The sequence below is a fragment of the Mustelus asterias genome, chromosome 10 (genome assembly GCF_964213995.1).
Source record: "Mustelus asterias chromosome 10, sMusAst1.hap1.1, whole genome shotgun sequence".
Lineage (NCBI taxonomy): Eukaryota > Metazoa > Chordata > Chondrichthyes > Carcharhiniformes > Triakidae > Mustelus > Mustelus asterias.
This window is the reverse complement of record NC_135810.1, coordinates 62,403,855-62,429,130: the sequence shown is the minus strand read 5'-3', so window position 1 is coordinate 62,429,130 and position 25,276 is coordinate 62,403,855. Positions and strand designations below refer to the sequence as shown.

General features: G+C 41.7%; 1 protein-coding gene across 1 annotated transcript in view; it reads left to right on the top strand.

Annotated features, from left to right (window-relative positions):
* LOC144499631 (protocadherin Fat 3-like) overlaps positions 1–25,276 on the top strand; it is a 696,014-nt gene that overhangs the window by 639,904 nt on the left and 30,834 nt on the right. Inside the window, exons 20-23 of the mRNA XM_078221804.1 lie at positions 1,462–1,659; positions 4,230–5,028; positions 8,600–8,734; positions 13,601–13,758. Of these exons, the coding sequence (XP_078077930.1) occupies positions 1,462–1,659; positions 4,230–5,028; positions 8,600–8,734; positions 13,601–13,758 (1,290 nt within the window). The remainder of the gene's footprint in view (positions 1–1,461; positions 1,660–4,229; positions 5,029–8,599; positions 8,735–13,600; positions 13,759–25,276) is intronic.

Below are 25,276 nucleotides of genomic sequence, written 5' to 3'. Positions count from 1 at the left end.
CTGCTTCAATTTATATATCAGGTAGTTGACCAGTTCGAGGTGATTGTGGTTTGACAGCTCAACAGTTGAGTAACGTTCATTGCTAGCTGCAGCCTTGAGGCAGCTTAATCAACTCTTTTTGCAGTCCCAGTCAAAGGTAACAAACAAGTGATTGCAGTGAAGCAGGGATGTTCAGTCCCAGTACATTTTATAGTGATGGAGATCTGAATACCATGGGTGTTCAGCTGCTGTTGTGATAAGTGGATTCTGGGTGTTTCAAAATACAGTAACCTAGCTACTCAAATATGTCCAATAACACTAACCCTACAGCATTAAAAGACTGATTGCTCCATGTGGGCTGATTTATGATGGTGTGTTACTTCCAAATTGGAATGTTTTTTAATAAGAGAAAAACTGAAATGTGCAAAAAAAAATGCTTGAGGAGCAAAATTAGGCACTTCACAGCTTTTTGGAACCAATTTTGTGTTCAGCAATTTCAGACTACGTACTCCAAACCCCATCCCGCTTCCCCCCACCTCCATTTTGTTTTGTTTCCTTTGCACATTTCAGTTTTTCTATTTTTTTTTTTAGCCCCATCACAATTCCCTTTGGTTCTGGAAGAATAACCCCTCTGCCAGTTCATTTCTCCTGTCTCCCACCCTATCACAGAGTTTTATTTGTCCTTGTGCCACCCCACACCTTGCACAAACCCAAATACATCTCCAACTTTTCCAAGTTCTGATGAAAAGTCATTGACCTGGAACATTAACTCCTGCTTTTCTCTTCCCAGAAGTTAAGTATTTCCAGTGATTTCTGTTTTTACTATCAATGCTGTATTCTGGTGCATGTTACAAACAAATCCCTTAGATCATGAATCACCTTCAGACAGTGTTTTGCACCTGACATCAGATGAAGCGTATTTTGTTTGGTAAGTAAGGAGGATAAAAATCTGCGTGAGTACTTGCTAGAGTAGTGTAAAAGGATACATCTCTTCCTTCACATAGATCAGTCAGTCCACTTTATCATATTGTCAACTTGAAAATGGATTGAAAGACCATAGCCAGAATTTTCCAGCCGTTTATGCCCCGCTGCTGCTGTAGGCGAGGATGGTGAATTTGGCACTCAGCCAAATCTTCATTCACTGCAGTGGGGCCAGACAATCTTGCTGAAGTGAACATATTCCCCCACAAGTTCTAAAATGTGCAGCTATGTTCCAAATTTGCTGATTCATTATGTGTAGGCTACTAAGAATGTCAATTGTAAAAGTGCAGAAAGGAATGTCTTATTTCATCTTTGTATATTATAGGTCCAGCAAATCAGAATTTAGAAAAATGAAACTTGTTTAGATAATTGTAAAGTTCTATTCTTCTCCAGAGTCATGATGTCTATTTTAAGCCATAAAAATGAAAGCCAAGTTGCTATATCCTTTGCTTATGTAATCATCACTGGATTGAAATATATTCATCGTTCATGTGTTTGAAGGAAAATAATTCTGTTGGCACCAAAGTCCTGCAACTTTCAGTGACTGACAAGGACTCTTCCCACAATGGACCTCCATTCACGTTTGCTATTCTTTCTGGAAATGATGGGGAGGAGTTTGTTTTGGATCAACAAGGAGTTCTGAGATCTGCAATTGTATTTAAACAGAAGGATGCAACGGAATACCTTCTGCATGTGCAGGTAAGAGATTACACCAGTCTTGTGTTTTTACCCCCATTGCTGGATTTGCTTTTGAAAAATTGGATGCTATATGGGGCTCATGTATCTTTGATGTAAAGTAAGAAAAGTTGTACTGGAAATGTATTAATTTCCATAATTCAAACGTGACACTTTTGACAAGCATTAGCTTTCCTTGTTTTGCTTCATAGCACACAGCATCTTCTCAACTGAAACTTTTGACTGGAACTCCATGAGTTACCTGTCAGAAGAAGCCAATTCAAATTGCCTATCCCGAGGTTGATAATTAACCTGTTTTATAGTGTTGTTAATGTCAAAAGAACCTTGCATCTTGTTGAAATTCTAGTCAGCCTATGATGAATACAATTCAAAATTGGTTTGATTATGTTGCTTTGAAAATTATAGTTTCCATTGACTTATAATTGCAAATTTTACTTCAGTACAAAGAAGCTTCTTCTAATTCTAAATTATGTTTATACTAATGGTTTATTTCCTTCAGTCAACAAAGATACAAACTAACTTAAAAGGGAGAAAAAATAGTGCAGATAGACAGCAGTGAGATCAAACTTTTAACTTCAGAACTGAGCCTGATTGGATCATTCCTGAATAATGAAGTAAGAATGAATTATGGCCAACCACGTGAGAAATATTTATTTTAACCTGCCCGAAGACTGCACTTCAAGCTTAATTACTGTTGCAGAAGCCCAGAGATGTATGTTTTTAATGGATAAGGTCACTTTCTGACTGTTCATTTCTATTAGCAGTAGTTAAATATCAAATCAATAATGCTACTAACCTATCTGGTTGTCCAACACATTTAAAAATAAAAGGCGTTGGCATTTTAGTAAATTTGCGTCTTTATAAGTAATTTTTTTTGATATTGTTGTACATATTTTAAATATTGTATTCCTATTCATATGACTCAATACAGTAATAATCAGCAAAACAAAGTTACGCATACATTTTTATATTAAAAAATATGAATCATCATTGTTGTAAAAGCTGAGTTAAGATATAAATGACATGAACTAATTGCTGAATGGCACAGGTTGAAGGGGTTGAATGACCTACTCATGCTCCTATGTTGCATTAATCTTTTTACTAATGATCCTGCATCCAGTGCAGCTGAACTATTTACCAATATCCAGATGATGATGTTGAATTTATGAGTGAGCTGCAATTGAAAGAAAAATAACTCATTTCAAAATGAATACTTCAAAGTGGTGCTACATGAACTGTGTAGGTTCCCTGGGGCATAGACAGCACATGGCTGCTATCTGTGCAGGTTTTTGCATTGTTACCAATGGAAAAATCTGCATGCGTCATGCAGGTCGTATCCTGAAGCATTGGGTGCAATTCTCCCATCTGGGGTCAAAGTCCTCCCGGGGGTCCGGAATGAGGAATATTTCCTGCTGCAGAGGCGGGTGGAGAAAACACTCCATATTCTCCAGCCCTGACCTCATTAAATATGCAACTGGCTGTTTTGCACCATATTCTATGGCAGGGCAGGGCTGGTGGTGCATAGTCTGCTGTCGTATCTGGGTGCCATTTGAAAAGGCACCCAACATCACTGAGCCACTGTTGAAGAAAGAAGATGGATCTTCTAAAAATGAAGATGGATCTCCAGGAACACTCTGAGACTGGAGGATGGATCTCCTGAAAAACAAGATGCATCTCCAGGAACATTCTGAAACTGGAAGGTGAGCCTTCCCCTGGATCTCAAATATGGAAGATCCACCTATAGGTGCTCTACCCACCCACGTCTGTGCTGGTACGGGGTTGCCAGCAGTCTCCAAACTGAATTCCAAAGGCAGTCCAGGCATTGTTCAGGTGGGTTCCGACATCTGCACACCATGTTATTCCAAACATGATTTGCACCAACTTGTTTTCCTGCCGGTGTTGTGGAGAATCAGGTGCGGGTAATTTGGCCTTTATATGCTTCCATTAGCAGGATGCATCAGTTTCATATTGGCCTCTAGTGGGTCTCCCAACCCGCCATGGCGGGCGCCAGCACCAGGTCTGGGTGAAATGCACACCAGCATAAAACCAATTTCTGGGCCTCCCACTGACCTTTTCCCCCCTGCCTGCCATTGAACCTGCTGGCGGGGGTATGGAAAAATTCCGCCCATTGTCTGTTTCATTCCAGAAAGCCAGATGGGGAAGGATAGAACTCGAGCCAATATTCACACACTTTTATAAGCTTTTATTTGCAGTGATGCACATTACAATCATGCACCTCCTAACCCAACAACCACAGTCTGTTCCTATTTATTAGAGCACACATGAATCCCCAGTTAATGCTCACTATCTGCAAAGAATTGAAGACAATTATAATAGAATTAACATTGTCTTCCTTTAGGATTCTACATTGTATGTGTTGCACCGCTTTGAAGTAGTTCTGTGTGAATGACTTTTTGGCCCCAAGTCTTTAAAACCAATTGAGGATTTTGGAAAGAATGCTGCTCCTTGTCAACCTCATTTCAATTCTTGTGTTTTGTCCAAGTGCTAAAGTTTTTTTTTCAAACTAAAAATGAATAGTTTAATATGTTTGTTGTTTGCTCCGAACTTGACAGGCTCAGGACACTGGTAAGCCTCCACTGACTTCTTTCACCTATATTCTCGTTCGTGTGATTGAAGAAAGCATTCATAAACCAACTGCTATTCCACTTGAGATTTTTATTTCCACAATGGAAGACGAATTCCCAGGAGGTGTGATTGGAAAGATCCATGCTACTGATCAAGATATATATGACATTCTTACATACAGTTTTAAGTCAGACCAAAGAAGTCTGTTCACGATAAATAGCCAAGATGGGAAGATTATTGCACTTGGGGGCTTGGATAGTGGCAATTATGTTTTGAATGTGTCTGTCAGTGATGGGCGCTTCACCGTGCCTGTTGAAGTTGTAGTTCACGTTGAGCAGGTGACTCAGGGTATGCTAAACAATGCAATAACTGTTCAGTTTGAAAACATCTCTCCTGAAGATTTTATTGGACTTTACTTCCATGGATTTAGGCAGAGCCTTCGGAACATTATTGTTGCTCAAAAGCAGGACACCCTTCATATCATTAGCATCCAGCCAGTCGCGGGCACACATCAGCTAGAAGTTTTGTTAGCAGTGCAAATGCATAGAAATGGGTTCTACAAATCTGCTTATTTGATTCAGAAACTTAGCAGTGCAAAAAAGGACCTAGAAAATGGCCTCCATGTTTCTGCTATCATGGATAAGAGTTGCTCTGGTGAGGAATGCCAAGAACAGGATTGTGAACAGATGATTGCTCCAGAAACACAGTCCATGGTGACCTACAGCACTGCAAGGATTAGCTTTGTGTCTCCACGATATCATAAGGGTGCAACATGTACTTGTAATGGTGAGTAACACAGAAGCCAGGACATGCTTCCAGGCAACATTTTTAAAACTATTAAAGCAGTATGTTTTTTACAAGAATACAATTTTATGATAAATCTCTAAATTATCATTTTCTTATAAGCATTTTGATAATATTGATGTAATAGCAGTATTAGATTTGCAAATGGTGTTTGTCTCATAATTACAACATTTTTACTTATGGATGTAATATTTCTTATCAACCAGTATAGTTTCATGCTATCAAAAATGCATTAAAATAATTACAACCATGCTTTCTTACTTGATGAGCCCAACTAAGCTGAGAAAGGAGGCAATGCATAAATTAGAAAATGATTTTGGCACTTATAACAGTTACTGTGATTGCGCACTTGAGGCTTTATTTTAAAGGCAATGCGGTAGAATTTCCACTTGGGGTACAATTGCCGATTCCAGCAGGAGTTTCCATTCAAACCCATTTACACATTACCAAGCTTTGTATGGTTTAATTAATGTGAAAAAATGTTCAATAAAAACATAACAGCAAATACCACCTAAAGCAGTGGAACCTTTCCAAGCAGAACCTCAGTGATCTTGGTCTTCTATACCATGGTGATGGTGATGATGAACCTCTAGTGAATACAGCAAGAGGTATAAAAATGCCAGGAACTTGTGTGGCTCAGAGGTTTAAAACATTTTTTTAAAAATTGCTTCAGAGTTTTTCTTCATGTGTTAACTTTATGAAGTTTGATTAAACCACTAAACATAGTTCATCACCAAAAAATAAGCTTTTTAATCCAAGTATCAACCACCACCTCTGAGTAACCAGATTTTAAGTTACTGGAATTTGCTTTCTTTAAAAAAGTTATAAAACCATTTCCTTATTATATCAGAGTGCTTTAATCAGTTCCTCGTTAAGTTAAAACAGAAGTCAAATATACAAGTTTAAATCTCTTAGTGTCCTTCCACCCAAAAACGTTTTCACCCAAAGGGTGGTGGGAATATGGAACATGTTGCCTGAGATGATGGTGGAGGCAAGTACTCTCACAACATTTAAGAAGCATCTGGACGAGCACTTAAATTGCCACGGCAGAGTAGGCTGTGAACCAAGTGCTGGTAAATGGGATTAGTATAGATTGGTATTTGATGATCAGCATAGAAATGGTGAGCCAAAGGGCCTGTTTCTGAGATTTTTGACTCTGTGAGAACTAGTTTCATCTTTAAAACCTCACTGAAGGCTGTTGAATGAGCACAATCAGTGGGCATTTGCAGTGGTGATTAATTCACCATGGGGCATGGCCAGTTGATGGATGCAACTTGCTTTCTGTAAGATGTTTTCAAATGAATGCAAAGGATCACAGATAATTGTGTTGTGCTGAATGCCAGTTGTACTTAAAATACTGCAATGTTTTTGTGACAGTACACTGACTGTACCTGAATCATGTCATTAAAAACTAATGCCGTTGAGCAAAAACTCCATACCACGGTATATTTATTGCCCAGCTTCTTAATGGCCAAAGGGTGAAGTGTAAAGTGTTTCAAGTTCTGATACATCAGTTTGCAGTTTATGAGGGACGATAACAAAAGAGTAAAACCAATTCAAGGAAAACTATAACATGTTTGAATGAATTTGGCACAAGCAATTTAACAGACAGTTTTGTTGCCAAATAAAATGAAAATTAGAGTTGAAAAGAACAATCTGATCAATGATATTGAACCATTCGTTGAGAGACACTTAGTGCATTTCATACGCAAGTTACCAGATGAAGATTCTGACTGACAGCAAGTCAGGTGCACCAAATGCTTCATACCAAAATACTTGAGCAATGAGATGTTATTCTGCCTGGTACAACAGTTGAGCTCAATTTAATTTCTAAAGCTAAATATTGGGCAGCATTATCCGATCGTGTTCACTTCCACCCACTGCCAGCAAGAATAGAGAATTTTCCACCCAGCCAAAAGTGCAGCAGCACTGGAGAATGCTGACGAGGTCAGAGGTTTCTGGCCATTGAGCTGAGAAAGCATTGCCAGGATCAGACAGAGTCAGCATGGATTTATGAAGGGGAAATCATGTTTGACAAATCTGTTGGAATTCTTTGAAGATGTAACTAGTAGAGTTGACAAGGAGGAACCAGTTGATGTGTATATTTGGACTTTCAAAAAGTGTTTGACAAAGTCCCGCACAAGAGATTATCGTGCAAGATTAAAGCACATGGGATTGGGGGAAGTGTATTGAGATAGATAGAAAACTGGTTCACAGAGAGGAAACAAAGAGTAGGAATTAAATGGATGCTTTTCAAATTGGCAGGCAGTAACTAGTGGGGTGCCACGGATCGGTGCTGGGACCCCAGCTATTCACAATATATATTAATGATTTGGATGAGGGAACAAAATGTAACATCTCAAAGTTTGCAGATGATACCAAGTTGGGTGAGGGGGTGAACTGTGACGCAGATGCAGAGATCCTTCAGAATGATCTGGACAGATTGGGTGAGTGGGCAAATCAGTGGCAGATGCAGTATAATTTGGATAAATATGAGGTTATTCACTTTGGAAGCAAAAACAAGAAGGCAGATTACTACCTGAATGCCTGTAAATTGGGAGAGGGGAGTGTGCAGCGGGACCTGGGTGTCCTTGTGTCCCAGTCATTGAAGTCAAGCATGCAGGTGCAGCAGGCGATAAAGAGGGCAAATGGCATATTGGCCTTCATTGCGAAAGGTTTCGAGTACAGGAGCAGGGATGTGTTGTTGCAATTATACAGGGCCTTGCTGAGGCCACATCTAGAATATTGTGTGCAGTTTTGGTCTCTGTTTCTGAGGAAGAATGTTCTTGCTGTCAAGGGAGTGCAGCGAAGGTTTACCAGGCTGATTCCGGGGATGGCAGGACTGATGTATGAGGAGAGATTGACTAGGTTAGGATTGTTTTCGCTGGAGTTCAGACGAATGAGGGGGGAATCTCACAGAGACTTATAAAATTCTAACAGGACTAGACAGGGTAGATGCAGAGAGGATATTCCCAATGGTGGGGGAGTCCAGAACTAGGAGTGACAGTCTGAGGATTTGGGGTAGACTATTGAGGACGGAGGTGAGGAGACATTTCTTCACCCAAAGAGTGGTGAGCCTGTGGAATTCATTACAACAGGGAGTAGTTGATGCCAAAACGTTGAATGTATTTAAGAGACGGCTGGATATAGCACTTGGTGTGAATGGGATCAAAGGTTAAGGGGAGAAAGCAGGATTAGGCTATTGAGTTGGATGATCAGCCATGATCGTAATGAATGGCAGAGCAGGCTCGAACGGCCAATTGGCCTCCTCCTGCTCCTATCTTCTATGTTTCTATGTTTCTATGATTCTGATCTGCAAGATGGAAAAAGATTGTGTTGAGACAAAGCTCATGGCTTATCACTTTCAGACTCCTAGTAGCTTATCATTACATTGAAATTGAGATTTTATTTTAAAAAAAGGATCTGAATTTTTTTGGGAAAGGGAATAAGGGCATTCCTGGTTGGTTGAAGCTTTGTACAGAAAATTGTTTGGCATGGTACTGTAATGAACATGAAAAACTGTTTGTGTAAGCTGTTTCTTTGTCTATGATAGGTGATCTCTGCCCTGTTGTTTCTGACGTTTGCCAAGAGAAACCTTGCCCAAGTGACATGCATTGTGTTAACGGTGGTATCGGACGCGGACCATATATCTGTCAGTGTCCACCAGGAAACCTGGGAGAATGTTCAGGTGAGAAAGGCAGATTAAAGGTACCTGCTGGTACATCTCAGCTCAGAAAAAATATTTTCGTTTCATTTACGTATTTCAATTCAGTGAAGCTTTTAAATGTAAAACCTTCAAAGGTGCATCAGTTAAAAACATCATCTTTATCTAACTGAAAGATTTATTTTCTTTTCCATATAGAAGTGCGTGAAGGGACAGTATGAAGCTGGTTCCAAAGGTTGATGGAATTTTTCTTAAGGGCAGAATTGTTCAATTTGGCTCCGGTGGGAAAAGTGCAGGGCAGCCCGCCAGCTGCCTTGCTGGATTTTCCTGCTGTATTTTTAAACACTTGGATTAAAACACCTAAGAGGCACGTTCCATAACATCATGTTGGTGGTACAGGCACTGAAAGAACCCACCCTGCCAGCAACCTTGGTCCTCGGCTACTGACTGATCAGGGCAACATTTTTATTTTTAAAAAAGGAAGTTCCCCCTCCCTTCTCAACCCACGCCATGGGCACAAGATCCCCCCACCATATCTCCCTCTACCCCCGCCGCCCCCCCCCCCCTCTACCCCCACCCCCCCCCCCCCCTACAATGGAACCCTCACCCTGCTGTGCTGGGGGAAAAGGCAGTGCCGAGGCACTCCCAGGCATGGCCTGCCCCCACCCCATCCTCAGAACTCTTCTTACTTGTGAACTTCTTGAACTTTTCGCCAGTTCCCTATATTATAAATCCTGTTGTAAACCCCGCCAATTTGACTTCATGCGGCAGGAGTGAATTCCATACATGGGCGGATGATGCATGGGGAGACATGCTAAGTAGTTGTAATGTACGCTCGTGGGGTTCCTGACCTTTCATGGCAGTAACACCATTACATCACTGGTGGAGAGGTGGGAACAAACTCAATAGGAAATCTCGCCACCATAAAAACCTTTTGGGGCTCCCGCTGGATTCTCCAACCACTCCACTATACACACCCATTGAAAACAGGGGCGGAAAATCCCCTCATAGATTTTTTTCTAAATGGAGAACATCAACAGTTAGCCCTGTTTGATACTGTATTTACTGAGATCCATTATCACTAACAGAAATGGCTCAGATTGGCACGGTAGCACAGTGGTTAGCACTGCTGCTTCACAGCTCCAGGGTCCCAGGTTCGATTCCCGGCTCGGGTCACTGTCTGTGTGGAGTTTGCACATTCTCCTCGTGTCTGCGTGGGTTTCCTCCGGGTGCTCCGGTTTCCTCCCACAGTCCAAAGATGTGCGGGTTAGGTCGATTGGCCAGGTTAAAAATTGCCCCTTAGTGTCCTGAGATGCGTAGGTTAGAGGGATTAGCGGGTAAATATGTGGGGGTAGGGCCTGGGTGGGATTGTGGTCGGTGCAGACTCGATGGGCCGAATGGCCTCCTTCTGCACTGTAGGGTTTCTATGATTTCTATGATTTCTATGGACTGAATTGAGTGGAAGATGAGGAGACAACACATTGAACAAAGTGATGTTTTATTAACTTAACAATATTTGCTGGAATTTCACACACATAGACTGGCCACAACCCCTAACATAAAATCCGAAGGTGAGTCCACCCCCACTTGACCAGCTAGCCCCATGGTCATTTATTTGGTGGCTATTGAGCCAGTAAATAGAAATAAGTTCCAGGGTTTTGCTAGGGCCAAGATAGAATGCCCTGGTTTGGATGGGGAGCTGGGTTCTTCAAGGCACGGTGCTGAAAATGCTGGGAGGTAGAACTACGTTTGGGGGGCCTCCATTAGGCACAAGGTTTCCTTGATGGCCTGGATACCTGACATTGGTACCCACTACTGCAGATAAAATCCGAGCAGTGAGCAGGTCATTAAGTCGTCATCAATTGGCCCGCAGATGATTGGGCTGCCCAACATCTCTTCCCCCCCCCCCCCCCCCCCGGCCCCATGGGTAAAATCCCAATGGCAGCAGATAGCCATGCTGTTTTGTTTTCAGTTTTTAAAAGGTTGGTTACTTAAATAACCAGACAGCTTGAGTTTTTTTCAACTCTCTCAGAAGGGCTATTTTTTAAAGGGCTGGACTTTAGTACTCTAAAAATTCCTGATTCCCACACTGTGGGATACAATCCTTGCTGCAGCAAAAATGGGGCCAGTTTGAACTCAGCACTGGGGTCAAATGGTCCTGCAGAGTCAGATTTCCCACTTGAGGGAGTCACATCCAGGCCTCCATGCAACCAGCCTTTTGGAAGCATCCAAATCATTTATTTATCCAAAACATTTAAATGTGTCTGAATTTGAGAATGATTACAAACTTAAACATCAGACTAATGTTGAAAGTAACAGCAAGTTCCCTGAGGCACTCAAATGAAATAATTTGTTATTGCGTTCACTTAAACTTTGAGCTCCATTCTGTTGAGTTTATCATGATCGTGTATACATATAGAACAATGGTTGCTCCTACTGGAGTTGCTGCTATCATGGTTTTAGTTGTTTATTGTCAACAGCCAGATGGTGAGCAGCTGTTGGCTGTAGCTTCTGTTGCTTAATGTAGCTCTTTGACCATTCAGCCTGACCAATGTTGTATGACAGTCTAATTGGATGGTTGTAGCAGTTATATACACTGCAGCCAGGTGGGGAAGAGGTGAGAAACACAATGGGTCGAATTTTCCCATTCCACCCTTCACGGGAATCGTGGCAGGCGAGGGGCGGACCATGGAAAGGTTCCAGCTTGGGTGGGATTTTCCGGTTTCGGGGCGAGTGCGGCTGGAAAATCCCATCCATATTTTTGTAAATGCAAACTCTTTAAAGAAACAGGACTGGTGCTTTTAAGGAAGAGGAACTCACTGTACAAACAGTGTGTTTGCCAGGCAATTATTTTTGACACTGCTGAGCTGAAGTCTTTCCTTTACAGTGTCTGAGACTCGAGATTTTTTTAAAACATTGATTTTCAGATAAATTATGGGATGCTGTGCTTCAAGATCTGCCTCTCCAGTTGATCTGTTGATCTCATTATGTGCTTGTGGATGATCCATTTAATGCAATAACACTATCTGCCCTTAAGGAGATAGGGCAGGTTAACTTCTCTTTGGCAGAATAATCCTTTATCATTTACATGGAGAATGTTCTGGTCCTTATAAGCCAACAAAACATCAAGCTTTTCTCAGCTCTATTTAATTCTGTTTCCTTGAAATTGTCAACATACATGTCATAAAAAATAAGTTATCTGCTAACATTTGTTCCCTAATTGCAATAATAATAAATCAGTATTCCAATGATAATTGGATGCCATTTTTACCTACAAAATTATTTATTGGATTTGAATTACTTTGGGGTGTCCTAGTGTGTGACCGATACTACATAAATGCAAGCTAATTTATTTATTTTTCTTTCTTTATATTCAATATATTTGTATTTATTTAAACGAAGTAGTCACTACATTTGCTTAAACTGGTATAAATATGTTCTTATTTCTACAAAATCAGAATTAATTTGAGATGTTAATCATTCTTGAATTAACCATACAATTATATAGAATTACATATGCCATTCAATGCATTTGGTGTGATAAGTGCCACCCTACCTTAGACACCACCTTAGGCCTCAGTTTTCGCTTGCAGGGTCGGGACATTTCCAAGTCTTGCAATGCAACCTGGGAGAAGGTGCCCCAGAAGCTGGGATTTCACTTCAGGGTGATGGGGTTCTCTGGGAGATAGCCCATTGTCCACAGAATAGGGGCAGCACGGTAGCACCGTGGTTAGCACTGCTGCCTCACAGCACCAGGGACTCAGGTTCGATTCCGACTTGGGTCACTCTTTGTGTGGAGTCTGCACATTCTCCTCATGTCTGCATGGGTTTCCTCTGGGTGCTCCAGTTTCCTCCAACACTCCAAAGATGTGCTGGTTAGGTGCATTGGCCATGCTAAATTCTCCCTCAGTGTCCCCAAAGAGGTGCCAGAGTGTGGTGACTAGGGGATTTTCACAGTAGCTTGATTGCAGTGTTAATGTAAGCCTACTTGTGACACTACTAAATAAACTTAAAACTTAAACATGTGCAGAAGCTACTGGATGTGTGGGCAGGTTGGGTAGAAGACCTGTCTCTATGAACCAGCACTGGGTCCAACATTTTAATAAAATTAAAAACACAGCCATCCAGCCCTCACCCAAACACCCTCTCAACTTCCCCTGGTGCTCTTTAACACAGCTTTAATTGTTCTCTAGGATATATTTTGTTCTCAGGAATTTGTGATAGGAATAACTTGGAAAAGCTTATCTTCATACCAAAAGTAGATAAACATTAGGAAAAAATGTTTGAAAGCTAACTTTCTTTACGTCGTGATGTAGCTCTGATCATGTTGGATAGCAAAGTCATGGAAAAACCAATTGAATAGTAGGGATTCTGGGCAGGATTTCCCACCCCACCCCCCTCTCATGGCGTGTTTTTGGCGGTGGAGGCAGCTCGCCATTGGCCACTGATGGGATCTGTGGTTCCGCTGATGTCTGCGCCATTTTGTATGGCTCGCCCTGTCCCACCACCGGGTTATCTGCCACGGAGGGTTACCTTCAGCAAGGCCAGAAGATCCAGCTGGTGGGAAGCACCGGAAAATCCCGTCCTCTGTACTTTTCACGTTGTCCCTCAGAAGGTCCCCAATCCGCTTGTCTATTCTGCAATTATATTAGCAGCATTCTTCTGTAAATATACCTAATTGTTCTAAGCTGTTACTAATTTGGTTAGGTGCTTCAAAATGAGCCATAAAGAACAGTATTCATCAATGATGTTCTATTTTATTAAAAGTGCAAAGAGATTTTATCACATTTTGTATTAAAATCTATCATGATGTATTCAGAATAATGTGTTCACAAATTTCCCATGAATACAGTTTTAATGTTTCCCAATGGTTTTCTTTCATCTGTTCAGGTCATGCGTCCCTTAGTTTTGCTGGAAACAGTTACATTAAGTATCGAGTGGCAGAAAACAGCAAAAGAGATGAACTGAAATTGGGGCTGCACTTGAGGACACTGCAGAGTAATGGAATAATAATGTACGCCGAAGGAGAATACTGTGTCATTCTGAAGGTAAATAAAATTTATTAATGCCGGTGCATTTAATGCTTTGCATGACTCACGCAATCAGTAAATATGATGCGTTATTTTCTGGGTGGTGTCTTAAAGTGACGGTTGCCTTTGCATTTCAGTATTTAATTCCCTTCTTTCAGAATTCAACTAAAGAACTAAAATCTAATGCTACCATATGACTGACAACAGGAACGTTAGAGTGTTCACAACTGGAGTGCTGCTGTGCATGAATGTGTCACGACTCAAGCTGCCGCTGTATCAGATAGTGTATCAGTCGTACTGTGGTGACATTTTGTGGACGCAGAGGTGTAATTTTTGCAGCAGTGCTTGTGTAAATTTTTAATGGAGGAAAGGAGTTCTGATGCTGAAAAATGTATTGTTTAATGGATCTGAGGGCGGGCGAAGCTGACATTGCCTTCAATATAAATGCGAACTCCACTTATCTCTGAGTGTGTTGATGGTCTGGGCCTTTTTTTTTTACTGATACTGAAGAGCAAAGATTGCAGTGCAGACTGTGTAGCTGAGGCGTTGGTTCTATAGGTACTCAGACTGAATTAGGTTATGAACTTTAACGTGTAGACTCCCTGGCAACTGTAGATCCAGGGTAGCAGCAGGCAAAGTGATAGTGTCAGCTGCATCGACTGCAATGTGTGTGGATCTAATCCCCCTAATAATCAGTTCCTTGTTTCTGAAACCATTGCAGTTGCTTCCACATATAGAGCATCAGTGAGCGTACCAGATGTTTCTGAGGGTCATGGCTTCAAGTAATAGAGTTGTCAGTAGGATCGATCATCTCCTGTATCTGTTAAGTACATGTACCCCAGAAAAAACATTTCATTTTTATTAAAGCCACAAATCATCTCAATTCAGCTCTGTAAAGCAATGGAAAATCAAGTACTTGAAAATGAAAATTTGATGCTTAGCAAGCAGCCCAAATATTCAGTCTCATCATCGTCAATTAGAGTCTGTAAATCTCTCATCTCTGCACTGTAAGTTAGTCTAATGTTAAAAAATGAGGTGATGCTTTTTGGACTGCCTTCAGTACACATCCAAACATTCCTTCAGAGGCTGTAACTAAGTGCAAAATAAAGACTCGGGATTCATAGAACTTTGATTAAATAATCTACCTGGCTGTTCCAAGAATGAGCAAACATTAAATCTAAATATGCCCCAGCGAAGATTTTGAAAATACACACTTTACATGACTCTCAGTGTGATTTGCTTTCATCCAACTAGAGTTTGCTTTATTTTGAAGGTAAAAAAATCACGATCTGTAGGTGTTTAAATTAATATGGAGAACCTGAAGGATGGATACTAGGTGGCATTTGTCCAATTGCAGGGTCATAATTCCACTGTAATGTTTCCATCTTTGAATGTATTGTGCAATTTGATAAAGTAAATTTTTGAATTTATTAGGTATATTAATTCATTCATTTTCTCCAAAATAAAAATAACATTGCACTGTTTTGAATTTCACATCACTGGTTGGCACAGAATGTGTACATAATGGTGATAATAATCATAGACTACATTGGATGTAGTCACTATCACAATAAATAATCTGAAGTAAGTCTCGTTTGCTCTCTATGATTTTAATTGAATGTTGAAAGCAATGCTGTTGATGTTATCAAGGTTTACTAATACTAAAAATGATAGTTTAATAGAAGAGACACCTTGGAGCAATATAATTTATTAACTGGTAAGAGAAGACACACAGGTGAGCATTAAATGGCAGTGGGCTTCCACGAGCTACGTGCCAACTCTCAGGATGGAAAGCACCAAATTGCTCAGCATTCTTAAGATTCTACCCTATGAGCCCTCAGCCCCGATCGCGAGTCACGGTGGCCTGGAGAATCAGGAGTTGGCTGGAAAGTGGGTTTTGCGCCAGTCGCCAAACCCGTTGCGACTTCCCCAGGCCTCACTGCTGGCGTCGATTAGATTCCCAGCCAGAGTGGGCAGGAAGCCTATAAATATTCAATTGCACCAATTTAAATATAATTAGAGGGCTTGCAGTCCAAGTCAAATGACCCCCGCTATTCACCCACCTCCCATCGGGATGTGCGGCAGGTGGCCATTGTTACAGGTCCTCACAAACGCGGATCTGGCGTTTTGAATCCCAAGGGTCGCAGAAGTACCACCTACCCCTCAGCAATAAGTGGCATCCTCACCTCTCCACCCCTCCCCCCACCCCCTCTGACCTGACCCTCCATTCAGCCCCCCTCAGATCCTGTGATTTGTGGGACGTGGGTATCGCTGACCGGCCAGCATGTATTCCCAATCCCTAGTTGCCGTTGGGAATGTGGTGGTGAGCTGCCGCCTTGAAACTCTGCAGTCCACGTGCTGTGGGTTGACCAAAATGCCGTTAGGGAGGGAATTCCAGGATTTTGGCCGAGTGACTGCAAAGGAATGGCAATATATTTCCAAGTCAGGATGGTGAGTTATTTGAAGGGGAACTTGCAGGTGATAGTGTTCCCATGTACCTGCTGCCCCTGTCCTTCTAGATGGAAGTGGGCATGAGTTCGCAAGGTGCTGTCTAAGGATCTTTGATGCACTTCTGCTGTGCATCTTGGCGGTGGAGGGAGTAGATATTTGTGGATGTGATGCCAATCAAGCGAGTTGCTTTGTCCTGGATGGTGTCAAGCTTCTTGAATGTTGTTGGAGCTGTACCCATCCAGGCAAGTGGGGAGTATTCCATCATACTCCTGACTTGTGCCTTGTAGATGGTGGACAGACGTTGGGGAGTCGGGGTAAATTACTTGCCGCAGTATTCCTAGCCTCTGACCTGCTCTTCTAGCCACTGTGTTTATGTGGTGAGTCCAGTTGAGTTGTTGGTCAACGGTAATGCCAAGGATGTTTACAGTGGGGGATTCAGTGATGGTAACACCATTGAATGTCAAGGGAAAGTGGTTAGATTGTCTTTTATTGGTGATGGTCATTGCCTGGCATTTGTGTGGTGCAAATGTTATTTGCGACTTGCCAGCACAAGCCTGGATATTATCCAGATCTTGTTGCATTTGAACATGAACTGCTTCAGTATCTGAGGAGTCACAAATAGTGCTGAACATTGTGCAATCATCAGCAAACATCCCCACTTCTGACCTTGTGACCGAGGAAAGGTCATTGATGAAGCAGCTGAAGATGGTTTGGCCTGGGACACTACCCTGAGGGACTCCTGCAGAGATGGCCTGGAGCTGAGATGACCCCCCCACAATCACAACCATCTTCCTATGTGCCAGGTATGACTCCAATCAGCAGAGAGTTTGCCCCCTGATACCCATTGATTCCAGTTTTGCTAGGGCTCCTTGATGCCAAACTCGGTCAAATGCGGCCTTGATGTCAAGGGCTGTCACTCTCACCTCCCCTCTGGAATTCAGCTCTTTTGTCCATGTTTGAACCAAGGCTGTAATGAGGTCAGGAGCTGAGTGACCCTGGTGAAACCCAAACTGGGTGTCACTGAGCAGGTTATTGCTGAGCAGGTGCTGCTTGATAGCACTGTTGATGACCCCTTCCATCACTTTACTGATGATCGAGAGTAGACTGATTGGACGGTATTTGGCTGGGTTGGATTTGTTCTGTTTTTTGTGTACAGGAAACACCTGGACAATTTTCCACATTGTTGGGTAGATGCCAGTGTTGTAACTGTACTGGAAGAGCTTAGCTACGGGAGCGGCAAGTTCTAGAGCACAAGTCTTCAGTACTATTGCTGAAATGTTGTCAGAGCCCATTGCCTTTGTAGTATCCAGTGCTTCCAACTGTTTCTTGATATCACATGGAGTGAATCGAATTGGCTGGAGACTGGCATCTGAGATGCTGAGGACCACTGGAGGAGACCGAGATGGATCATCCACTTCCGGCTGAAGATTGCAGCAATGCTTCAAACTTATCTTTTGCACTGATGTGCTGGGCTCCTTCATCACTCAGGATGGGGATGTTTGTGAAGCCTCCTCCTCCAGTGAGTTGTTTAATTGCTCATCGCCATTCATGACTGGATGTGGCAGGACTTCAGAGCTTAGATCTGATCCGTAGGTTGTGAGATCATTTAGTTCTGTCTACCACTTGCTATTTGTGCGGATTGGCATGCAAGTAGTCCTGTTTGGTAGTTTGGTAGCTTCACAAGATTGACACCTCATTTTTAAGTATGCTTGGTGCTGCTTCTGGCATGTCCTCCTGCACTCCATTGAAACAAGGTTGATCCACTGGCTTGGTGGTAATGATTGAGAGGGGGATATGCCAGGCCATGAGGTTGTAGATTGTGTTGGAGTACAGTGACATCATGCCACTAGTGGAGACTAAATGCCATAGCCAGGTCAGAGGGATTGTAGGCCATTGGAGCCCCCGGGTAGTCGGGGGCATGCACATTTGGCAGTGCGCATCAGACACTGCCCACTGCGCACATTGGCTGTGCCCACCAGGCACTAAATATGTTAGGGGCAGTGGCATGGGGGTGGGGCCTTTGGGGTGTGGCCTGTGGGGATGTAGGGCCTGTGTGGAGGGCTATGATGAGGGGGCCTCTGCAGGAGGAGGTTCATACAAGGGTGGATTGCGAACGGGGTCATGACGGAGGGAGGGACATGTCAGGAGTCTGCTAGGGAATCCATCTGGAGCCCCCTGATGCCCCAATGCCAGAAATAAAGATGGGGAGGTGTCTCCGATGTCTGTGAGGGGTGGGAGGAGGTCTCCCAGTGCACTAGTTGATCTGGGCACCCGACCACAATGGTGCCCAAGTGCTCTGAGGCTGCTTTCACCAATATGTTTAGGCCTCCGCCCCCAGTACCGCGCAAAGCTCCCAGCTATCCAGAAGAATGGCTGAATGCCAAAAGTCTGCGATCCAGAGCACACGGAAAAGATCAGCACGGAGGATTCTCGTTTTCTCACCGTTGAACTTGTTTTGGGAAAATTCTGCCCATCACCATTAGGTGAAAACTCACTTATTGTCATAGTAGTTTGTCAAATATCATAACATTCTAATGCATCATTTTTAATACATTTCCTATTAAATATATTGCTTTGGTGGACTACAGCCCCATTAATTTTACAGAGTAAAAACTTTTCCTTTTTTTGCAAAGTAAGCCTTTCTGTTAACTTTGTTAAAATTTCACTTTGATGAAAATAACTATTTGCCAATCCTAACAAGTTTAAACTGAGGTTTGACAGAATTTTTGGAGCATTACATTGATTCTGCTGAATGCTGACTAACATGAATTTAACTTCTAATCATTCACACCCACCCAAGTGCAAATGAAATACATTCCCAGGAAATAAATCTTTCATCTCATCTCAGCTTTTGGGTGACTTGCAACTCCACACTTCCTTTTTTCACTTGATGCTGAAACATTTTCTCCCTCTTGTTTCAGCTTGACTTGTTAATTTCTAACATTATTATTCAGTAAAGCAATTTTGGTGCTTATTGCCCCAACAATTACTTCCCCACCCCTCCACCCCCTACCTGCATACCAATTTAAAAATAAATCCAATTTTTATTCTTGCCAAAAGGCAACAGTACAGGAATTAATGATGGTTGATTTGCTCAATTCAGAATTTTGCAGGGGAGGGAAGGGGGTTAGAAACTCAGTTGTAAGTTTTACTTACCAGATCTTTCTGCCTTACAAGGTGCTCACCTGAGTCAGACAGGAGTCTCAAACATACATACAAATTTGGGCCCTATACAATTTGACCCAACAGCATGCTATCCCAGAAAGAAATGTGTGCTCAAGTCAACATCTCTATAGCAGCAACCTGACCAAAGCAACAGGGTAGCACAATGGTAGCACAGCGCCAGGCACTCGGGTTCAATTCCAGCCTTGGGTCTGTGTGAAGTTTGCAAATTCTCCCTGTGTCTGTGTGGATTTCCTCCAGATGCTCTGGTTTCCTCCCATAGATCAAAGATGAGCAAGTTAGGTGGATTGGCCATGCTAAATTGTTCCTTAGTGTCCAAAGGTGTGTAGGTTAGATGGATTAGCCATGGTAAATTTATAGGGTGGGGTGAGGGCCTGGGTAAGATACTCTGTCAGAGAGTCGGTGCAGACTTGATGGGCCGAGTGGCCTCTTCTCCACTATAGGGAATTCTGTGAACAGAGAAGCTCTGTAAGGTACATTTAGAACTTCCCTTTGTGGGCCAGGAAGAACGGGAAGAAGCTGTAGGCCTCGCCTTCCCAGACTTCAATGCACTGTTCTGAGATTCCTCAACCCCACACTTGATGCAGCTTCCAGGTTGTCAGACTTTCTGCCACTCAATTGCTGTTTGATTTGGTTGGGAAGTGAATCAGCAGCATGTAATGAGGCCGTTAAGATCAGAGGAACATCCTGCTGTCACTGCCAGACTAGCTCTTCGGTTAGCAGCTCTCCCACCTGGAAGTTGAACTTCATCCCATAACAAGATATATTTGTGTGAAGTTTGGTGTTAATGGGAGATCAGAATTACGCAGTAGACGTTTTAGAGTTAGTTTGGAATGTCAGTGCAGGGAACCCTCATGATGTGTGCAAATTAAACGTGAACTGTGGACCATCACATATTGAAATTGAGTGTCCTTTTCAATAATCAAGTTGCACAGTAGCAGAAGACATTTCAGGATAATATTCTCCAGCACGTGGTCAGCACAGAAACAAAACTGAAAAGCTCAAAGTAGGCAGTAATGTAGAAACTATTGAGTGATTACCAAAGGGTACAACAGGGGAAGGGAGGATTCACAGGCAGGGCGGACATCTGAGTTGCCAGGCTAGTTGTTGTGAATTGGGATGAAATCAACTTGGGGTGAATGGTTAAGAAATATTTTAGCATAGAAATAATTAATTAGTTTGAGAAACCGACACAGAGCTATAGTTTTGCAGACAAATACACATAAAGTTTATAGCAGTGCCTTTCTGGACTCCTTCAGCAATATGGAGGAGTACACTTAGTACACCAAACCACTGGCATAATTATTATGGGAATTTGACACACTGCTTCCGCCCTGCTGAATAGCATTTCCAGTTCCATTAGGTAAGAATGGCATTTTCTTGCGTAGTATGACAGTGAAAAATTGCAACTGCTCTTTGTATTGTTGTATGGCTTTTTGATCTTGATTTCTTTTGCATGTTATATTAATCATTCGAAATGTTATACTTATGCACACACAATAGAACAGAACTGCTTTTCCACCACCTATTTCCCTGCTCCATCCCACCCCCAACAGCCCTCCCTGGCTGACCTCCATCCAACCACAGATATCAAGTGCTTCCAGACATTTATTTTAGAATCCTGTGAAAGTTGGGTGGCCAACTAGCACTAGATTAATGTCATGCCTATCTTTCCTTATATGGACAACAGTATTGTGATGAGCCCTCCCTGTTAGGGATCCACTCCAATATCCATTCCAACTCTTTCATTATACTAGTGTTCTTCACACACCACGAGCCACTTTGAGAATCTCCCCACCTATGCCCCCCACAAATCCAACTTCCATTGAATAATAGATTTCAGGAGTTAATCTACCAACAGCTTCAATTCTTTGAAGGGAATATTTTTTATGTAAGTGAATGAGCTCAAATGATAATGCCAGTAGGAAAAGTATGTGTAGAAATACTTAAAGCTCATGGGAAGGGGGGAAGAAAGATGTTGAACTGAGTCTAGTGAGAATTGTGTTTTGGATTTGATAATAATCCCTGTGCAAACATCAGGAACTGAATTGTTAAGCATCTACAGCTTCCTAATAGTAATTTGTATTATTTGATACTGATTCTACAGCTTGTGAATGTAACTGTTAACATTTAGAAATGTTAACAGAATTAAAGCAAGTTTTCACATTTCTCAAAGTTCAATAATATTGCATTTTGGTTAGTATTCATTGTTCAGTTTTCTGGTCCTTAGAACCGTGGATTGAATCCCTGTTTGCATTATAGAAGATATTTAGAGTTTCAGAGCACATCAGAAATTTTCACCAATTTGTTCTAGTGCAGCAGGATAATGTAAATTTGATATCTTATCTAAAGACGCCAGAAACAAATTTCTGAAGCAGCTGTCATGCTCTCATGATGTTTCCAGCAGCTGCTTTCATTTCATCTGAATTTTCCACAATCCTTCCACCTAAACCACCGACAGGATCTTGGCCTGAGTACTTTGGTAGTATATATTTGTTGACACCACAAAAGATTATATTGGACTGTCTCTGCATGTGTACATTTGCTGCTGAAGTCTAGTCGCAGTCATAACATCATATCCGTAGTTGGCAAGGTATGTTAAACTGCTACAGAAATTTATTTGATAGATTTCGAATGATGCAGTTAGCGGGAACTTGCTGAAGGATGTAAGCACTAACATTAAAAAGAAGTGGTGGCCAAACTGTGAATAAAGTTTCAGTAGAAAAATTGGGTGGCATTTAGTGGAGGGGACAGGGTCTTGCCTGCCAGTTGTACGAATGACATTCAAAATCAGCAATCCGTTGGTTCTTGGGTCGCTTAGTTCTAACTAAAGCAAGTGGGTTCTGTTGTTTAACATGTATGTTGTATCTCCACCACTCATTTTTAGGTATCTTACTGCTGCTCCTAGCATACTTTCTTGCATCTCTTACTATATCTGGGTTAGCACTTTGGTTTGATGATAATGGCAGAGTGAAGGATTTGCTGGACTGTGAAGTTACAAATTGTGGAATACAATTCTGTTACTGATGGCCCAATGTTCATTAATGATGACCAGTTTTTAGCTGCTACATCTGTTCTGAACCTACCCGTTTAGCGTGATGGTGTGCCACAAAACACGATTCAATGACGGTCCACCTTGCAGGGTTTCAGTCTCACCTTCTGAGATTCCATTCACCTGGAATTCCGAGTATGCACACTGACATGAACTTAGAAACACAATTTCAGCTCTTTGGCTGAATCAGACAGAACATTGCTGCTTTGTTCCAACAGCCTGCAATACAGAGTCACCAACCCTCAGCAGGCATCTTAAATCTTCAGGGTTTCTCATGGGCTCTCTTAAATTAACAAACTCGTACAGTATCAATAACGGCCCGCCTTGTAGGGTTTCAATCTTGTCTCCTGAGATTCCTATCCCCTGGATTCCCTAAACGCCCAAACACCAATTTACAGGCACAACTTAAGATATTCAGCCGTGCCTTGTAGAACCTTACTGTTCCAAAGGAGTAAATTTGTTTTTGCATACATTTTTGGTACTTTTATTCCGACCAAAAAACCCAGTTGAAATTAAATCTAATTCATGGTCCCCACCAGAAGGACAAACAAGATCCAAGCTGACAGGGTGAGGCATTGCATCCCATCTTGGGCTTGATCTGATGCTTCATCTTAGCCAAAAGGCCAAGATGGCTTTGAAATATTGTATCAGGTCAAGCCTTGGTTTAACCTCATTGGCTGCCCTGATCCTCTACTCTACCTTAGCCTGGGCAAACCATCATCGCAGGCATCTGCATTCCCCAAGTACATTAGGCTAATTTTGCCACCTGCCTAATAATGGTTTCACCCCTGTCAGGAGTACTTTGACCCAATGGCCTGCTTCACATGAAGTCTGCTCCCCGCAGTCCTTTCTCTGATGGAGCCTGTCTTTCTGCTCCTCTCTTTTAACTGAACTTTACTGGGACCTGTTTTTGATCCCTGTCTTTGTCACATACCTGGGACTTCCCATTTGGGACTTCTCCCTGTCCCCCTCCCCTGTTCAGAACCTTGTCCTCTCCCATTCCCTTGTCCTCTCCCATTCCCTTGTCCCTTATCGGGAACACTTGCTGGTTATGGTGCTCCACACATAACCATTTAATTCCCAGTCCTGAGTTTTTCTGTAGCCATGTCACAATAATCCCGACTACATCTGATGCACCCCAATTCATGTGTAACATTTTGTAAATCAGGGCTACTGGAATAATTTAAGCTGAAGATAGTTGGAGCTTAATTTTTAGAAAATGTATTTAAATACTTTCAGGTTTTGCATGTCTTTGTAAATAACAGAGAAATAGTTGATCAGCTTTCTTGCTGTCATAATGTGCGTAGTAGTTTTCAAGTCACAGGTATGACTGCTCTGAAATCCATCTTGGAAATCCTTTGTAACAGTGCAGAAAAAGACAGAGGGAAGTACACACAGTTCCGTCTATAATTAAGAGAAACAAATTGAGAAATGGAAAGATGATAAAAACCCATTAACAGCATCAAAGCTCGTCAGCATGACATCAAATCCTTTATTCACTGCCTTTGAATGACTCTAATGTTTTTGTTTCTACTTTGCAAATTATTCTAAACATGTAAATTTTCTGGCTACAGATAATTTGGCTAATACTCACATATCTATTTTAAAATGTCTTTTTTGTTGAATGGTCTCTGATCGTACTGTTTCAGCTCAATTTGAAGAAAAAAATGGCTCTATTTAATATTGCATATACCCTCTCTGTGATCTCTCTCTAAGCCACCGCTCTAGACTGTAAAGCATGAATTTCACTAATCTTTCCTTAGCTTTAAAAATTTACATCTTTTAGCTGTTACATTCTGGTTGTGTTAAATGAAATGCATAATGCTGATCCATAGAAATCACAACTCTCCTGGAGTGACTGCAATATGAGCAATACCTCTTTGCACATTTTTACAGTTCTCTAAGCTAACTTAATATCCAGTGGATAAATGGATATTATCAGTCTGACACTGTAGCAAGTATCACGGGGCCTCAATGTCTTGCGATGTCTCTGGATTCTATGCATGCCAACAGGCAAATTAGTTACCTGGTAAGTTTTTTGAAGCATGAAAGGTGCTTGATTGAAAGTAAATTAAATTAAAATGTTTGCACTCGGAAGTTCACATCATTCCACATGAAATTCTGTTGAACTTAACAAAATAAAATCACTTGAGTTGAAGCTGCATGACTTTATGCTTCTATGGTGCCCATTCCTTGAATGCAACTGAACCTTTGGCTCAGTGTAATAGAATAATACAGCAAAGACAAAGCCATTTAGCCCATCAAGTATCAGTTTGTTCTTTTGAAGAGCAATCCAGTTATTATCACTTTTCTGCCCTTCATATTCCTACAATTCTTTTAAATCTTTCAAATAATATACAGTTTTCTTTTGGAAGCCACTATTGAATCTGTACCCACTGCCCTGTCAAATTGTGCATTCCAAATAATAACCATTCGTTGCATTAGAAAAAAAAACTTTTCCTCATGTTACCTCTTTTTTTGACAATTGCCTTAAATCTGTGCTCTCTTGCTATTGACCCTTCAGCAATTGAATACAGTTTTTCTTCATCTATTCTATCTAAAGCCTTCTTGATTTTTAAACACCTCTGCCATACATCATCTTAACCTTCTCTACTGTAAGGAGAATAACCATGTCTATAATTCTGTAATTCCTTATCCCCGGAACCATTCAAGTAAATCTCTTCTGTATCCCTGACAAAGACTTCATGTCATGCCTAAAGTGTTGTGCCCAGAAAAGGACACAGTGGGTTGAATTGATATTTAATGTAGTTTTGTATAACTTCCCTGGCTTTTGTATTCTGTGCCTCTTTTTATAAAGCTCAAGATTACATATGCTATATTAATTGCCTT